This window comes from Amphiura filiformis, chromosome 9 (genome assembly GCF_039555335.1).
Source record: "Amphiura filiformis chromosome 9, Afil_fr2py, whole genome shotgun sequence".
Lineage (NCBI taxonomy): Eukaryota > Metazoa > Echinodermata > Ophiuroidea > Amphilepidida > Amphiuridae > Amphiura > Amphiura filiformis.
In genome coordinates this window covers 54,041,057-54,060,557 of record NC_092636.1, presented here as the reverse complement: position 1 = coordinate 54,060,557, position 19,501 = coordinate 54,041,057, and the positions used below count along the sequence as shown (strand labels likewise).

Sequence of the window (19,501 nt, the reverse complement as noted above, 5' to 3'; positions counted from 1 at the left end):
CTGGAAGTGTGGATTCATCACCGTTTAACAAGGTTTGGCTCCTGTACAAAGGTATAGGACGAGTTGTTGAATTATTGAGTAAATCAATAAGTGAATAAGTAGGCAGGCTTGAGGGCAGGTGGGTTGGTGTTTGATTGTATGAGTGATCAGGTTTTTGAGTGAGAGAGTGGATGGGTATTGATACATGGATCAATTGAATGATAAATCGCTTGATTTCATTAATATTGCAGGGTCTTACAGAGCTGGGATTGATAGATTTCATAGGCAATGTGGTGGCTGACTTAATCAGGGTAAGTATATTGGTAATGATACATTGGGCTGGTTCGCAATTTAATATAATATGCTTAGCAGTTTTCATTGGACTTGACCAACTGTTGTATGTCGTCTATTTAGATTTGGGGTCTCTTATTGGGGATATTGGCATAGTGAAAAAACTTGCAATTCAATCTGATCTATAACATTTATAGATTCTTTAATGACTTGTTATTAAATTATTCAGATTGCAAATCAATTTTGCTTGTCATGTTTTTGCTGTTATTGTTTCAGGGTGTTCCTGAGGAAAGTCAGTTGACGGTTGCCATCATCCTTATCTTATGGGTCTCAGCAATTGCGTCATCATTCATTGACAACATTCCTTTTACAACAGCTATGGTAAGAAAAGAGATATGTATTTGCTGCTTCAATGCTCAGCAATTGAGTGTAAATGAAGCTTAAGGTGTTGTTTCATCTCGTATTTAAACAAATATTTGCAATCTGTTTTTATGTGGGCCCTTTGTTTATGATTATTTTTTGTTTTGAATTCTCAAATAATATGAAATGGAATTGGTTACGGCTGCTCTCCAAAATGACATGTGTACAAACTACGAACTAAAGAAAACACCTCCTTTTATGCCTTATTAAATCTTCAGATTTTAAAAATGATTCCTTTGTATGTGTCTGTGAAAAGAATACAACATTTCATGACTTTAACATTTTAAATTATAATTGCACATTTTTGTGGCTTATTTATAATTTTACTCTTCTGTTCTTTGTCTTCTCACAGGTACCAGTAATAGTAAACCTTGCTGAAGATCCAGAACTTAAAGACAGCTTACCGTTAAAACCCATGGTGTGGGCATTAGCATTTGGGGCCTGTTTAGGGGGAAATGGTACCCTCATTGGGGCTTCCGCTAATGTGGTGTGTGCCGGAATAGCAGAACAACATGGCTATAGATTCACATTCTATGAATTCTTTAGGTAAGCTTGCAATATCTATTGAACCCCATTATTAATGACACCTGCGCTGTGATCTCAGAAATAGAGGAGAATCCAGACTCTCTATACCGCAGTGTATTTGGGGCGCAAGCTCTGGGGAATAATAAGGGGTATTCAGGTCTTTACCTGCAGTATCTGTTAATAGCTGAAAACAATTCTGCATCAAATATCATGGCCTCAGTGCATCATGCCATTCAGTGTTTCAAATTGCTCCTATGGCCTGCACATGTTGGCTGATTAGTTTTTGCTGCAATCTAAGCGGTGGTGCAATAATTATGTGTACCCCCGGGGTGGTGAATTATAGGGGGGCAAAGATTTTTGGCAGGCCAAAAGGGGGGGCAAGCATTTTTGGCAGGTCGAAGGGGGAGGTCAGCGATTTTTGGCAAGTCAAAAGGGGGGGCAAGCGATTTTTGGCACAGATATTTTGGGCACCGTTTCTATATTATGCCCTAAAAAGGTGTAGGAAAACGTTAGGAACACGTTCAAATATGCTGAAAATTTCCTGCTCGCTGCGCTCGCATTATATGGTAAGGTTGTAAATTCAGGTTCCCCAAAATCTTGCATTGGTAAGGGGGGGCAAAGGTTTTTTGGCACATCAAAAGGGGGGGCAAAGGTTTTTTGGCACGTCGAAAGGGGGGGGTCAAGCGATTTTTGGCAGACCATTTTGAGAATTCACCACCCCGGGGGTACACATAATTATTGCACCACCCCTAAGCAAAACATGAACGCTCCAATAATTCCCCTTTGCCTGAATTAAAATCTTGACACTCCCTCTCTTTTTCTGTGGCTGTGGTAAGCATCTAAAAAGAGGCTGTAGCTGTGAAGAAATTCAGCTTGGTCAGGATCAGTGTTTACTCGAGGCTGTTTGTTGTGATTTTGGCCCAGTGAAAATAAGAATTTCTAATTCTGTATTACAATTAGTCAATTTGAGGAATTACTGAGCCAAAATTGGACCAATTTGGGGGAAAATGCTTCATTTGGTGCACTCAATTTTTAGAGAGAGTAAACACTGGTGCACAGATGCAATAAGATGAGAACATGTCATTACTAAAATGAGTCAATCAGAGCAGCATTTTGACAGCAACTGTTTGAGTATTTTAGAATTTAGTCAGATATTTCAGATTTTCCAGAAGATATTAGAAAGAAATTGTCAAAGTACTGCATATTATATTGTTTACTGATGTTTGTCCCTTTATTTTTAATGAGTGAACTTTAAATTGAGAAAAAGATATCCCTTGAAAATTGCAAATATGTCCAAGGAAATTTTCAAACCTCATACATGAACCTTCCCTGGAAATCACTGGATTGGTAAACCGTTTCTTCCCTATTTTCTCTCCTTTTACAGAGTTGGCTTCCCAATGATGTTAGTCACCACAGCAGTTGCAATGATTTATTTACTTATATGTCACAGTACTCCTATAGCATGGAACTACTAACCAGTAACTGTGTACATACAAATATATGGAACTTGCTAGTATTAACCCTAGGGAGTTATTGGCCCAATGGGTCAAAAGGGCTCTAACCAAAGCACCACAGTTAGTGGTGATGATATACTTCCATGTTATGGTGTGTGAAATAGAACTACTTAACCAGTACTAACACAGTAGGGGTGTAGGGAACATTGCCCCAGCGAACATAGGCCAATCTTTAGGATCTAACAGCACCGCATTTGCAGCGATGATTCACTTCCATGTTACAGTTAGTGTATAAAGTGGAGTAGTCAACTAGTATTAATAATAATAATAATACACAGACTTTGGGAGCGCTTTTTAAATGAAGAAACAAAGCGCTATGGAAAAGGAAAAATGCAAAAGGGAGGAAACATCAGGTGAATAGGTGAGTTTTCAGGTTTTTTAAGGTTTGGACATTGGCAGAGTCACGAATGTGGGATGGCAAGCCATTCCATTAAATGGGGGCAATGATGGAAAATGCTCTGTGAGATCTGGGAATGGAAAGGCACGTTGCAGCAGTAGAGCACAATGAGTACCCAGAATGACTGGTGTGAAGGTTAGAGAACAGGTATTCAGGTGTAGATGAAGCAAGAACCTTATAAACATATTATATACCTCATACATAAGAATTTTGTCTTGGATTGGAGTAACCTACATTTTGTGACAATGAAGATTTACTGTCAACTCAATAGATGTAAAATGGGTAAAATAATTTGAATTATGCCCATGTCATACTGGTACTCACAGCGTGCAATTAAAAAATCACTAGTGGTCACATACTGGTAATGTTTGCATAATGGCAAACACAAAGGCCAATCTTACCGACTTATCAATCAGAAGTTACGTCACAAAACAACGCTTTGCTTCTTGTGATTGCTTAGAATGATATGAGCATTAGGTCAAATTATAGTACACCTAAGCCCTTGTGATGTACATATTTCATACACATAATGCTGGGTGAAAAGGACATTTGTTGCTAGAGATGAACTCATATATATTTACACAGCACATAGATAGCTTTAGGGAGTATTGCCTAGTGCTGAATGTTACAATGCAGCTTTTACCAGCAAACTGAATTTCCATGTGAATCTGAAACAGTATTTATTTGGCAGTATATTTTGCAGTCTTTCAACTCCAATGAAATATGAAATAATGACGTAATGCGCATTGAGAGTAAGCTTTTTATGTTTGTCAATGAGAATGCAAGTTGCATGCTGGTTAAACCTTGTGATTGAAAGTGTACTGTCTGAAAGTGATAAAAGAAAAGCTATGATCAACGAAATTAATAGTTGACACACCTTGACAATATGTTGCAACTCTTCATTGCCACTCTGATAGTTCAGTGAAATTAGTATGTTTGATGAGAAGTACAAACCGTCTCATTTCCCCTTCCCTCCCCCATTCCCCCTCAATCAATGTTGAGGAGACTGGAGAGCCTAATGGAAAAAGTACTTTCATCAACATTAAACTGGGGGAGAGGGGTGGTGATTTACATTTAGTATGCCAGCCAGAGTGTGCCAACATTAATTTCTTTGATTGTAGGCTCTGTATTCAACTCAAAGAAATTAGATGGGAAAGATGAGACTTCTTATACACTAAGGGATCTATATCAGCCATATTGTATTGTTACCATGGAGACCCAAATAGTGTACCTCTAGCAGTCTTAGGTAAAGGCCCATTTGAAAATAAGTGCCAGCTTGGTATGCCCTATAATTGAAGACCAAATTAAAAAGACTAGTTTGCGTATGACGTCCTGTCAACTAGACCAAACATGCTGTACTGCGCAGGTCAGCAACCAATCATACCGTGCCTTTGCCCTGACATCAGATGCAGACTAGTCTTTTTATTCACAAATGTTTATGCTAAATTATGCATCTAGCCTTGTAAATACATTATTTATACAATAATTAATGATTGTAACCTATGTTTGATAACATAGCATGCACAAGCAAAAAATTTAAAAGTTTACCAAAACAATCTGTAGAGAGCACAGTGGTCTAACAGTTAAAGCATTTGACTAATGATCACAAAGTTGTGGGTTTGAGACCATCAATCAGGGCTACGAAATCACCGGTATCGTGGTACCGGCGTTCCCAGAAAAAAATTCAGAGTCGCAGAAAAAAATCAAGACGGAAAAATAATCTTTAATATCATTTTTCTGAAGCTCTGAAAATATTCTGTGAACACGATCACTCGTGAAATATTTTCTGCGAACTTTCTGCGACGATAACTGATAAATAAAACTAAACGCCAGTGACAGGAATGAATATAGCATAAGTAGGATTCGTTCCCCAGAAAAGCAGGTTTTTCATTGATTTGCCAAGGGAAATTATTTTTTTGTTGCATATTGTTTTGGAAAAACTTCAACTGTTCACATCTTTGGAACTAAATTAATGTTCAATAACTAGGATTTTGGGTCCTAAAAAGGGGGGATCAAAAAAAATTCAGTCTTTAATAGAGGGGGATCAAAAAAATTCGAGGGTAAAATTCCGGAGTAAAATGTACAAGAAGGCATGTACATTCCAAAATTTTGCTGCGCTCAGCAAGCACGAATGTTAAGTATTCAATTTTGTAATCTCAAGCTACAAATCAACAAAATGTGTGCACTTTACAATTTGGGTGTAACACTATTACTCCAATGAGTAATAACTCAAACAGTCATTTTTAGCTAATGACATAGGGGTAGATCCGGGGTGGGAGGGGAATAAATCCCCCAATATATTGTTAGGGATGGTCCATACAATCATCCCCACAAAATTGACGCCTATATATGGGTTTCTAACCAAAATTAACCCCATATTTGGTCATTTTAAAATAAAAAGTGCCAATTTTTGTGCGTTTCAGCAAGCAAATTAATTCTAAGACTGCGCTGGGGCTTTGCCCCTGGACCCCACCTGTTTAATAATTGTGTTCATACTGGCGCTCCGGCTCCACGCTCGCTGAAAATATTTCAAACAACAGTTCACGTTCCCAGAAAGGAAATTATTTTTCGCTGCCCTGCCATCAATGCCATTGTTTTGTGTCCATAGACAATATACTTAATTTTACTTGTGCTGCTCCACCCAGTGTACAATGGGGAGCTGTAAAGGGAAGTCATACTGACCCAGTTCTTGACAGCCACGCTGTGTGATATATCCAGTAGAATAAATGTAAAGAGCTTTTAACAATAATTGGAAAGGTACTATAAAAATGCTGATATCTATAGGTACACTATTTGGCCCTCCCTGGCTGATATGCAGACATGGTAGAGTCCACTTTTGTATATCTAATTCAATTAGTTATGTTTTGAAAAAGTCAACTCGGGTGTGTATTTAACTCAAAATATTTATTAGCAGGTTTAAACCCATTTTAAATTTACACTCCATCTGTGGGAGATTAAGGTCGTGTCCTCCATGGATTATGTGAAATTGGTGATCGCATGTTTGAAAATGCAGGTACTGTATGGTATTATATGGTTTTATCAGCATTTATGCAGCAGTTTGGTTGAAAAAATGGTGGGTGGAGGCATTTATTGGGGGGAGGGGGTAATAGGAGAGAATATGGTATATGTTTCTTCATAAAGAATTTAACCACCTGAATTTATTTGCAACGCTGTCTAATGGTATCACAGTTATTTTTGTTGCTATATAGTTTGTATATCGTTTTTCTTTGGAAATTGAATATTTGTATATTAAGCAGTCTCATCTTCTTCCACACATATTCAACTAAGAAATTCTTACTTCAATAAGGCAGATATAATGTAAGCCTAGTATTTGACCAGTTTGTTAACAAAATAGTGTGGGATGGACCCGGGGGGATGGATCACACTAAAGGACTTGTATGAGTTCTAGAGGTAACACTACTGATGTGTAATTTAAAATAAAAAAAAAAATGTTCTAGTGTTAATACTTTTCAATTGTATTACTCTTACTCTTTTTTTTAATTATTGATTTTTGTTATGTTATCTGTACCATAAAGATGGCTTCCTTTCTATCATCATCAAATACATTCACCTTTAATATATTAATTATTATAGGTATAGATGGAATGGTGTCCAGATACAGTGTATTGTGTATGCATACCATGTAAAAATGTCAAGGAGGCTGACGGGTGATGTCAGGCTATAAATGACCTCTATATTGTATAAATGATTGTATTTGATGTAAATTTTGTTGATAAAAACCATGACCATCTTTCATTTAATTACTTTTGTAACCTAACCATAATCCTGATTATTATGTTATGTTATCTGTACTTCAACGATGGCTGCTTTCAGTGCCCTATATCATATCAAATACATTTATGAATTGTGTATGCATACCATGTAACAATGTCAAGAAGGCTGACAGGTGATGTCAAGGTAATGACCTCTATACTCAAACTGTTTATTATATAAGTGAATTGTATTTAATGTAAATTTTGTCGATAAAACCATGACCATCTTTCATGTAATTACTTTGTAAGCTAATCCAAACCTAACCCTAATTATTATGTTATATTATCTGTATCACAACGATGGCTACCCTCTGTGCCCTGTATCGTATCAAATACATTTACCTGTTCTATACAGTATGTATGGATGGAATGGTGTCCAGATACAGTAAGGGACCCTTCACAAACACTTATTAGGGGGGCCTGATGCAAAAAAAAATTCATCATGAAAATTTGTTGGCCCCCCCACCACCCTATTCAGACCTCAAAATTTCAGGGCCCCCCTTTTGACATGAAAATTATGGGTCAACCCCATAGAAAAGCATATAAACTCAATTTTCCCAGGAAAATCTGTGGTCATTTTTTTCAGCCCCCCCTAGGAGGGTCAAAACAAATTTGCATCAGGCCCCCCTAACAACAGGCATGAGAATTTTCAGTTTAAAAACTGAATTCAGTTTTTTTTATAGTCAAAATTTCCGCAGCCTGTTTTTGGTACTTTTTGCCCAATTTCACGCGCATTTTCAGGTTTTTTTAGGAAAGTGCAGTCTCATGCCTGTAACAAGTGTTTGTGAACGGTCCCTAATTGTGTATGCATACCATGTAACAATGTCAAGAAGGCTGACAGGTGATGTCAGGCTGATGACCTCTGTACTCAAACTGTTTATTATATAAGTGGATTGTATTTGGTGCCAATTTTGTTGATATAAACCCGGCCAATCCTTCATGTAAATATTTTTTGTAAGCTAACCCTAATGTAACCTTAACTAACCCTAAGCTTAACACTAACCCTAATTTTGTGTAAAATTACATGAAGGAATAACCAATAAAAAAAACCCTTTTAAAGGGTTGAGCAGCACCAAGGATTTATCATTTAAATATTGGTGCAATGCACTTAAAACCCACCCATAATCATATACCAAAATCGCTGAAAGGTACGGTACCCTAACACCGTGGCACATCCCCGTATACCTCCAACCAGGGAGACCCCCCCCCACGTGTATTTTGTATCGTGTATGATCATGAGAACCCGCATGAAAATTGAATATTTCGGATAACCTTGCTTTTTCCTGTGTTTATAACACTTTTTAATCAAAGTTTTTACTCCCGTCCTCTATCAAAGTATAATCATGACATGACATGAACTTGCGGCACGATAAAATAACATTTTCAACCTAGTTTTGACCCCATCGTCTCCATCAAACTACAATCATGAGCCCCGCATCGTCATGAATAATTTGTTGCTCCTACCCCCCCTAGGGCCCCTACCCCCGCTTTCGACATTCTCGAGCGCCATGGCTCAAATAATCATGGTACAAAATGAACATTGAGTCGGCAAACCCCGGCACGCCTCTGTCTCACGCCAAGCAATTCCAAAAAGTTGACAGCCCTGTTGTCGACTCCGTGAATTCGTGTATTCCACTTAATACTGTGTGAACTACATCTAGGCCTATACTCACACGCAAAATACGGGAGTTGTGAAAGATAAGACTAATTACATCAACTGACCATGCTGATCGAGTGACGACCAACATCAAAATGATGACGTAACAGCTGTTGATCAGTCGCTAGTATCCTTGACTCGCAATGCATTATGGGGTTTCACTCTCATGTAATCTCTTTCTCAGTCAGTTACTGACATATGTAAAACAAACCCATGACAAATGACTGTTAAAAAGACCAATAATGTTTAATCTCTTTCTCAGTCATGTACTGCCATACACAACAAACTCATAGCAAATACAGAATGTGCATGCGCTTAACCTACATTTTCGATCTTATTTGAGCTCGATTATCGTATGTATTTTGAATGGTGTATCAACAAAAGTTGAGGCATATCACCTATCGTATGCAAGCCATTTCGGTGAAATTCAAATTAAATAGGGAAGCATCGCCTGCGGGCGCTGCTTCAAAAACCCAGAATGTGTACTGTATTTTTAGTTGTTCTAGAACTTTATTTAGAAGTGTTTTAACATTAATTGCTCTAAATCATTGTGTGCTCTATAGTAAATGAATATGTTTATAAATGTTTATTTCATATTTAGTGGAGGTTAGTGCAAAGCACAGATCCTGGAACGTGCAAAGTAAATACTAGTTCTGGTAATTTATGTGCAGGATTCAAATAAAGTGGGTAAATCTTGGGATTTTGAGTGCTATATCATTTGACTGTACATTGGTGTACTTGGGAAATAAACTACCTCCTGCTGCTCCATGGGTTATACTTTAGATATTATATTTTTCCAGACAATCCTGGCCTGCTGTTGATTTAAGTTATATTGAGGGGAAAATTGGTATGAATCATATCAGCACACTCTCCATTTCTGTGCAAAACCATTCCATGTTGAGGAACAACTTACAAGTCATTCCTCCCTCCACAAGTGTCTCAGCAGTTAGTTATTGTATATTCCCACTCTAGCACCTTCCTACATGGACTGTGTATAAAGCTACAGTCCAACCTTTTGTATCTGAACCTCTTTTATACGAGCCTCTCTATTATCAGACTGTGCTGAGTGTGCTCTGTAACACCCTTGCTGAATCATGCTGAATCTTGGGTCAAATCATCGAAAAGTCACCCAATTTTTTTTCTTAGTCATTGGTTTCTATGACAGGAAATGCTCAAAAGTGGCAAAGAAAATCTTCAAAAGCGTTACCAAATTATGGGTTTGGCAACACTGCTCTCAAATCCATCTTCTTGTTTTATTACCACACATTTTGTTGTACCAATTATACAACTTCAGACATGTAAAGCAAAATTAAACATAATTCCTTTTGAATGGAATTTTCACTTCTCTCGCCAATGCTTAGTCCCATCATGGCCCGATAAAAGAGGTTCGACTATGGTACATAATTTCAATTTATCTATGCAAACGTATATAATATTTTTATTGCTATAATTGCTGTATGTTTTTATATCACAAAAAATATAAGCTATAATCTACTAATATTGCAGTGTTATCAGAGAATTGTTACAGATATTATTTACCTTCCTAAATGCAGCATGTAAGTCACTGAACAGTAATAGTACATAAATTTGTATAAATTGAACTATATTTGCATTTGAAGTATTACTGTTTTTATACACTGTTAGGATGTATATACCAAAGAGTATGATCTTTATATCATTTGTGTTATCAATGTATCACCTGTACAACATATATGTATATTGTTTTGTTTTTCTATGTAATTGTAAGTAACATAATACCGTAAACGTTCGCCTAATGGCGCACCTGAGCTCCTTTGCCTTGGGGTAAATGTCATGTACAAATAGAGAGCTCCCTCCTCTAAACATCCCAACAAGAATTAAGGGTATGTGCCCTTACTTGCCGGTGGGATTTTTATGGAAGGGCACTTTAAATTTGTGTCTAAAATTCCAGTTATGTCAAGGGAGCCCATAGCGCCATTAGGCGAACGTTTACGGTAGTAAAGTATATGGAAAGTAGTCTTTTTATACCTCCGTCATAAATTGTGACCAGATTTGGTTCATTCTATCTGGGCATCAAATTTTTAAAAACTCATATAGCAAAAACAAACTCGGGATAATGCTGCAAATGTTGACACCTCATTTGTCTTGATAGCTCAAAATGTGTAGCCTTGTGACTCATTGAATGAAAAAGATGCATTTTCAAAAGTTGCACTAAAAGGCTACTCAAGTCCAGTGTTGCCAAAACTTTTCAGCGTCAAGGCGCGGCGCATTGACTCGCCAGGCCGCGGTAAAGGATTCTCAAGTAGCCCAATTTTTAAGCTTCCAAAAAAGCGCCCAATACCGGATATTTGGGCGGATTTACCCGAATTTAGAACGCAAAACACCCAATTGGGTGGAAAAGCACTTAACTTTGAAACTTCCGGTACTTAATGGGAAGTTGCTGAGGGCTGACCGATCAATAAATGGTCACAAAACCCATTGTAATTTCAATTTGGAGCTTCAAAGACTCAAAACCTTTATAAATCGGCTAAATTGAAAGGAAAATACATCAAATTAGTGCCGCGGCCTGAGACTGGCAAAAGTAGCCCAATTTTAGACAAGTAGCGGCATGCTTTTTTGAGTAGCGGCAAGTGATCGCCAAGTAGCCCAATTGTGCGCCTAAGGCGCGGCGTTGGCATCACTGCTCAAGTCAGTGTACCATTATATTCTTTAAATTACTACATTTTCAATGGGTTTTGGTGCAACTTTTAAATAGGCATCTTTTTCATTCAAAGGATCCCCCATGTCTACAAATTTGGGGCTATTAATACAAATTAGGCACTAAAATTTGCTAAACAAAACTGGGTTTCCTTATGCAATTTCAGTTTTAAGTTTTGATACATAGATTTTGAGTTATTATCTCATAATAAAGGGGGGTACTTTTTAGTAGATGTTTGTATCAGATGTGTATACTTGTACATGTATATTTGTATACATTATGTACCTAAATCAATGCAATAATTGTATTTAAATTTTTTTAAATAGCCATATGTTTGCAGATGCTTCTATATTAATTCCAATTATTATAATAAACTCATAATAATACTCTATTATATACTGGTCTTATTTGTAGTAATTATGTGTGCTTCACATGAGTCACCAGAAATTATCAAACAATGTATAGACCAGGCATTTTTTTAATCTTCAGTTTATTAATATTATTCTTTAAAAAAAAAAGGAAATAACATGACATATTGGGCAAAATGAGAACGAAATTGGCAAGACCCCGTTCAGCGCGATCCAGCTCCTGTTCAGCATGATCCATGCCCATTGCCCAAGTTCAGCAATCCAGCATCTTTCAGCTCATGCATGCTCTAGCTCTTAAAGTTAACGACATGCCTATTACCCAGGGAGCAAACCCACATATTTTGATGCAAACTGACTTGGTAAGATATAAAAATGTGTCCTATATAGATGGATTCTATGGACTATGGGCTACATCCCTAGGGTGGACACGTTCTGAAATCAGCTGCACAGGGGGTGTTATGGGGGGGGGGGGGGCAAAGTTTGCCCCCCGGAAACCCATTTTTGCAGCGTAATACTTAATGTAATACACTAAATGTGACAAAATCACCTTTTATTTAAACAAAGATGATTAAATTCATACTGCAGTTACTGTCCGTTTTCCTATACACAATACACAGTGCTCTTTCCCATTGACGCGTGACCTTTACAAATAGCCCTACGTTAAAAGTATGGGGATATGACTAGTTTACGTCGCTGTGTGAAAAATAACCGTCCATTATTAAAAGACCTCTTCCAAAGTTATATAAACTCTAGTTTTTTAACATGTTCTAAATTTTTAGCTATTTTAAATGTTTGGAAATATTCGTACTTTGGTGTTTTAGTTAATGTTATAGGTAATAGTACATTGCCTAGTTAACGTCGCTGTGTGAAAAATAACCGGCCAATATTAAAAGTACTCTTCTAAAATTCTAGACAATATAGTTTTGTAACATGTCCTAAATTTTTAGCTAATTTAGGTGTTTGGAGAGGGTCGCACTTTTGTGTTTTAGGAAGGACATGTAAACGACAGATAACACCAAGAATATGAAGAAATTATTTCCAAACCGTGTTAAGTCAACAATCATTATGTTGCTCATTTTCAAGAATGCTGGTTTACAAAAAGCACGCCATTGTCTCATTTCGTGAACAAAGGTACACATACCATTGTTTCCTTTCGTTTCCTTTATAATCGGTTACCCAACTGAAGCTATGAATCACCAGCTTTATTGCGATATTGCACATGAAAACAGACACTTGTGCACAACCAGAGAAGATCCGATTTAATCAGTTGAGCTGTTTCAATGAGTGCTATCTTGGTTTAATAGCTTTTAATGGGGTTAAGTCCTGCAAAGGTCGAGATGAATTCTACTGTAGACATGACTGCATCATGTAATGCTTAAAATTATGCCATACATTTGATTGGACTGGGCCACCATGTTGGGGTGGGTGGGTGTGGGGGTGTGTGTGTGTGTGTGGTGGGGGTTGGATAAGGGGTTATCAGATGAAGTAGAGCTGCGCATATATGGCATGTGTGGTATCATATTTCGTTAAATTTTGCAGTCAATACACTACTCTGATGTGCTGTTTCACATTCTTATATTGGATATATATAACAAGTAGCTAGACCTTAATCTTCACGATTTAGGTTCCTGTAGACCCACTCCTACTTATAGAATTGACCACTTTTTCTATCCTGAATAGGGGCCTACCCTCTGCTTAGTAACCGTTACCCGACTTACCAAAACCAGCTATAATAGCCATATAGCCTAATGTAGCAATGCAGCATCATATCTGCGTCTCTCAGTATTGCTCACCTCTCTCTCTCTGACCACAAGCAAGCGCATGGACCCTGAGTTTGATCCCTTACTCAGTCCTCAGTACGGTACCCCTAACGCCCCCCTGGGACTCTCCGAACTCCATACTCCTAATCATATCCCCGGGACCCTTAACAGAAAGACCTCTAACTCCGTCCCCGAGACCCATGACCATCCCTGGGGTCATCTTCAGTACCTGTAAACCCATATCAGGTTCCCCTTACCCAATGCCCACGGTACCCCTTACCCTGTTCCTGGTACCCAATTCTGGGACCCGTAACTCCATCCCCAACTCCTTACCCTATTCCCTGGGACCTCTAACACCAACTATTGGAATTTTAACTCCATTCCAGGAATCCCTAATTCCGTCCCCGATACCCATGACCCGTCCCTAGGACCCTAACCCCATCTTCATTACTTGTAATCCCACACCCGGTTCCCCTTATCCAATGTCGATACACCTTACACCATTCCTAGTACCCTGTACCCATTACACTATATATATGGCACCTGTAACACCAACTATGGGACCTTTAACTCCATTCCTGAAACCCTTAACTATTCCTGAGACCCATGACATATCCCTGGGACCCTAAGCCCATCTTTGGTAGCTGGGTAACCATCCCTGGTATCATAACCCCATCTTCAGTACATGTAAACACATATCCGGTTCCCCTTTCCCAATACTCGATACCCCTAACTCCATCCCCTGTATCCCTTACTCTATATATTCCTGGGACCTATAACACCAACTATTACCTTCATTCCTGGAACCCCCAACTACGTCCCCGAGACCCACGGCACGTCCCTGGGACCCTAAGCCCATCTTCGGTACCTGTAACCCCATATCCGGTTTCCCTTACCGAATGCCCGGTACCCCTTACCCCGACCATGGGAGCAATAACTCCATTCTCAGTATCCCTTACCCTATCCACGGGACCTTTAACACGAATGTGACCTCTAACCTTATTCCCGGAACTCCTAACTGCCGTGTCTCCTAACCTTGTCCCTGGTACCCCACATCCCATGGCCGGTCATCCCTGAAACCCCTAACCCGTTCAACCCATAACCTGTTGTACCCTTTGCCCTGTCCAGTGTCCCCTATAGCCCCTCTCCGGTACCCCTAAACATACTTTTCGTATTCCCAACTCCATCCCCAGTACACCTAACTCTGTCCCGGTACCCATTACCCAAACCCTGGGACCTCTTAATCCATCCTTAGTACCCCTAACCTTATCCCTGGGTCCCTAATACCGATTATGGGACTCTCCTCATTCCTGGAACCCCTAACTCCGTCCACTGAACCCCTAACCTTGGTACCCCAAACCCCATTGCTGGTACCCATAATCCCATCCCTGGATCCCTTAACCCCTTCACCTGGACCCATAAACTGTTGTCCCTGTGACCCTCGTTACCCGTTACCCTGTCCTTGGTACACCTAACCTGTTTCCTGGTACTCCTAAAACATCCTTGGACATCAGTATATACCAGACATTACCAGCTACCCTTTCTTCATCGGAAAACCTACATGGTTAGAGAAAAGCAAGACTGTTCCACTGGATCATCTTGCTAGTTTTGAAGAGGCTGACCACAACCTGACAGATGACGACATTGACCAGGCGCGGCAGTTGTTCATTTCATTCGATTCTACTCTTCTAGCAATGACATCGCCCAGTGTAATAGTTTTACAGAGCTCAGGGCTCACAAATTTCTGAAGAGTGATACTACTAACTTAAAGAGATTACCGCCAACTGAGGATGCATTTCGCCTTCACCTGGAGAGAGCATCATATGCATGCATCATAGACAAAACAGCACACATCGCTAAGCCCTTCCTCCCAGATCCCAAGGAATGCGGATGGACTTTAGAGGGGGACATCGTAGTTCCACAAGCAATGAGAAATCCACCATGGCCACCAAATGTGTCAAAAGGAACCAACTGCTCTTGCAGGAAAGGGTACCAAAGAAACTGCAAGTGTTCAAAAGTATCCAGACGCTGCAATATCGGCTGTATCTGCAGAGGACATCCTGATACCTGTAGTCGAGCGAAGCTGCAAGAAGACTCGGAAAGGGAACTGGCAAGTAAACTGGAGTCAAGCGATGAAGAAGACATCCAATGGGGGTATTAGAGGTACCATTGCAGGAAATAGTTCCTATAAGAATTAAACATTCCACTGCGGTATACAATATATAGCCTCATTAACCATGTTAACGTTTCAATCATTCGTCAATATATAGTATAGGCCTACATGTACACCTTAAATTAAGTGTAACTCTTTGCAGGATGATAAATTGACCAAACCAACACCACATTCAGTGTTTAAAATTAAATTTCCTTTCATTTGACACCAAACACAATATACTTTGAGCAAAAATTACTAAAATGGACCCCCCACACACGTGACCCCCCTGTTGTAGGCCCCGTGCAGAAGATTGTTTTACGTGTCCACCCTAGGGGTGTTTATTTGACCCCACTAAACCGTTTGACACCCATGAGGTTTTTATATATACCCAATGCAGGTGGACCATCTCTGCTCCCTGGGTATATGTTAGAAAAATAATTATCAAGCACGAATCACATGGTTTTAGTTATTAAAACATACTTATATTAATGGTATTTATCCAGCTCTTTAGTACCCACATTCGTCATGATCCAGCTCAATACCGTTCAATAATCGCTCCAGCTATAATTATGACTGGTCTTCAGATCAGTATGCTGTCTTTAAAACCGCAGCATGCTCCAGCTCTGTATGACCTACACAGTTGCATGTCCTACTATATTATTTAAGACCCCATCAGTCCAGCATGCTCTGTAAGACCCCCCATTCTGGGCCTAAGGGACCGTTCACAAACACAAAGGGGGGGACCTGATGCAAAAAAGTTTCATCACGAACATTTTTCAGGGCCCCCCTTTACAGACCTCAACAATTTCAGGGGCCCCCCTGGCCCCCTCTTTGACATGAAAATTATGGGTCAACCCCATAGAAAAGCATATAAACTCAATTTTTCCAGGAAAATTTGTGGTCATTTTTTCAGGCCCCCCCTAAGAGGGGCAAAAAAATTCAGGCCCCCCCCCCCCCTTTTTGCATCAGGCACCCCCTTACAAGTGTTTGTGAACGGTCCCTAAATCAGCATACTCCAGTTATTTAGGACCCTAAAATCTCAGTTCAGCATGCGTAAACTCAAAAAACACAGTTCAATAGGCACCATCCAGCTTTTCCAAGTTCATCAGTATAGGCCTCTGCTTCTTCGCCTCAGAAGGAATGGCATCGAAGGGGAATGTGCCCCCTCAGTGTATTGGAAACTTGGTCAAAATAACTTGACGGCCTAATTGAAGCCGTTTTCAAGTGTTGTTAACATCATTGCTTTAAAGTGTGCGGGTGTCCATACGAACGGGGTTATTTAAAAAAATCAAAATAAAGGCTAGTGAATTGAAGCAGAGAAATTATCGCATAAAGTTGTCCAAAACAGAAGCCAAAATGGACAATAGGCCTACTTGATCCATACTCAGAGGGTGTCTGAGGGGATGTGCCCCATGAGTAGGCCTATTTGGGAAGATTTCAAAATAAATGCTCAATGAAACCATTTCGTGGACCATTATGACATGACTAATGTTATTATAATAATTTACTTTTAAGTAAAAAGTAAATGTTTTACAGGTTTTGAAAAAACATGTACATGTAAAACAAGAACTTGTGTCCAAACAGAAGCAAACCGGACAATTCTTGAATTCTTGCTCCACCAGGGGGTGAAAAAGATTCAAAATAAAGGCCCATGCAAATTATTGAAGCCATTTCGTGTGACCTTGTCTCATTTTGACACTCTAGTTGTCATCATTTCTTAAAACAGAAAGTGTACGATGTCCAGAACTGAGAGCCAAAGTGAGACTTCTTTATCCATACGTGGAGGGAGGGTGTCTGAGGGTGGATGCCGAATTGAAGCCATTTCGTGGACCAGTGTGCCCGTCGAAGTTGTTGTTTTTTTCAACGAAATTCAACGAAATTGTCCCGGGGATATTGTGCCCCTCACAGCGCCCAGTACCAGCAAACACCAAGCCAGACCTTGGCCAGCACCCAGAGGATGATTTAAGCACTTCCCACCACGCCACTGTGTTGACTTGCGGTTAGCACAGCTGTGTGAGTGAACATGACACGACTGTTCGCACACTGCATTGGCGGCCATGGTTAAATTTGAATTTGGACTGGTATATTTACAATAAAAACGCATTCACAATGCTGGTCGATTTCACATTTTATGTTACCTACAGATGGTGTGAATTATCCTTCATGCATACATCACTTTAGATCTGAAATCGACCAACTAATAATGACACACGCACAATTCTTAAACAACGTCTTTTGCACAGAATTCAATGGGATTTGAAAAGTAAAGTGGCAGTTGAAACTCTGGTGATAACACGTTTGCAGTGCATGATGGGGCTTCCTTAAATCATCCTCTGGCCAGCACCCAGGCGGCGGATGACATGATCGAGCCGACAACTTGTGAAACCGCCCGGCTGTATGGCATTTTCCAATATAGTCGGTTAGTTTTGTGGGGTTCATTATCGAACCCCAACGGTTTTAGCTTGTATTTATATTATTTATCAACATAGGCCTATTTGTTTGTGATATTTCAAGCGTAAATTTTCAAAATAATCCCATTCAATTACACGGTTGACGATGAAAATTTACTTAATTTAGAGAATGCAATGCGGCCACCACCTGGCCAGCACCAGCAATTTGTAAGGTGTGCGCCCTCAAATACTTTAATAATACTGGTCAGTACAAGTTGTCTTCCTGGAGTCCAATGCTTATCGTTGTAGGGCCTACAATAGGCATAGGCCTACGTGTATCATAAAAACTACTGACACTCTTTAAATTGACTTGGCCCTATTAAAATATTTCAATCTTTGAACGTTGAGCACTTCATGATCGGAATCTAATGGAAATTAATTTTTGGGATTTTAATATCCTACTAGGCCTATATCAAAATAATGTTATTCCTTTTCCGAATGTAGGCCTATAGGCCCTACTGTCAAATGGCATATGGTTTGAAGATATGAACTATTTTATTCTAGCCTACCAATGTAAATTGTTTTCATTTGATAGGGGTTCCCTAACTGCATTCAGCATAAATTTAGTTGCTAGACAGAGTTCACAGAGAGAATGTTTACAATTGTTCTGTAACAGTAGGCCTACTATTTGGGTTCTAAGTTCATCCTGGATCCCCAATCACTCCCACCCCCTAGATTATCATGAAGTTCACTATCTTTAGGGGAAATGCCTTTAGGCTTCACGATGGGCCGTCATCCCCGGGCCCTCATCCCTTTTGCGCAATCAAATATAGCCGAGATGGCCTCTGATGAGATGGCCCATGATATAGGCCTACTTTTATTCAGCTCATGACTATTTAGGCCTATGGTGTTGTTGTTGTTTTTTTGATTTTTTCTTTTACTTTTTTTTCTTTTGTTTTTTTTTACTAACTTTTTTAGTTCATTTGTTGTGTTTTAGCAGAGAAGGTGAGAATTGCTTTGCTTTACTTTATGCACCCGCATAGAGGTCTAGTTTGGTTTTTGATTTGCTTTGCTTTGTTTTTGTGCTTTGCTTTGCTTTGCTTTGCTTTGCTTTGCTTTGCTTTGCTTTGCTTTGCTTTGCTTTGCTTTGCTTTGCTTTGCTTTGCTTTGCTTTGCTTTGCTTTGCTAAACCCAGAAATAAAAAACAAGAAAAACAGATGACAAAACAATATAGGCCTACCTTTTGAGCATTTTTGGTTTGGTTGAAAAACAAGTAAGTAGGCCTATTGGTCTGTGGATTAGGTTAAACATGGAAGAAAAAGATAAGATTCTCTTTCTTCCCTGGGTTAAATAATTTACTATCGGTTTCAGTTGATGGCAAAAGCCTGGGACCAAAACCTTTAAAAAAGTTAATTGGACAATAAAAAAGTGATCAACTTTTTAATCTCCTAACCCTTTGATATTTACACTTCACCCCCTGTGGAAGTTATTGAATAATTCATAAGCAGATCAATTACCAATGCTATGTCTAGTGCGCATGCGTGTTGACTCAATGTTATGGACGCAGCTCAGTGGCGACTGCATTGATGAAAGTT

The 19,501-nt window shown here is 39.3% G+C and overlaps 1 protein-coding gene across 1 annotated transcript in view; it reads left to right on the top strand.

Annotated features, from left to right (window-relative positions):
- Positions 1-5,004, top strand: part of LOC140161172 (P protein-like) — a 62,972-nt gene extending 57,968 nt beyond the window's left edge. The window contains exons 16-19 of the mRNA XM_072184615.1: positions 231-290; positions 547-651; positions 1,043-1,236; positions 2,600-5,004. Coding sequence (XP_072040716.1) covers positions 231-290; positions 547-651; positions 1,043-1,236; positions 2,600-2,690 — 450 coding nt within the window. The 3' untranslated portion in view covers positions 2,691-5,004. The remainder of the gene's footprint in view (positions 1-230; positions 291-546; positions 652-1,042; positions 1,237-2,599) is intronic.
- The last annotated feature ends 14,497 nt before the right edge of the window (positions 5,005-19,501 follow it).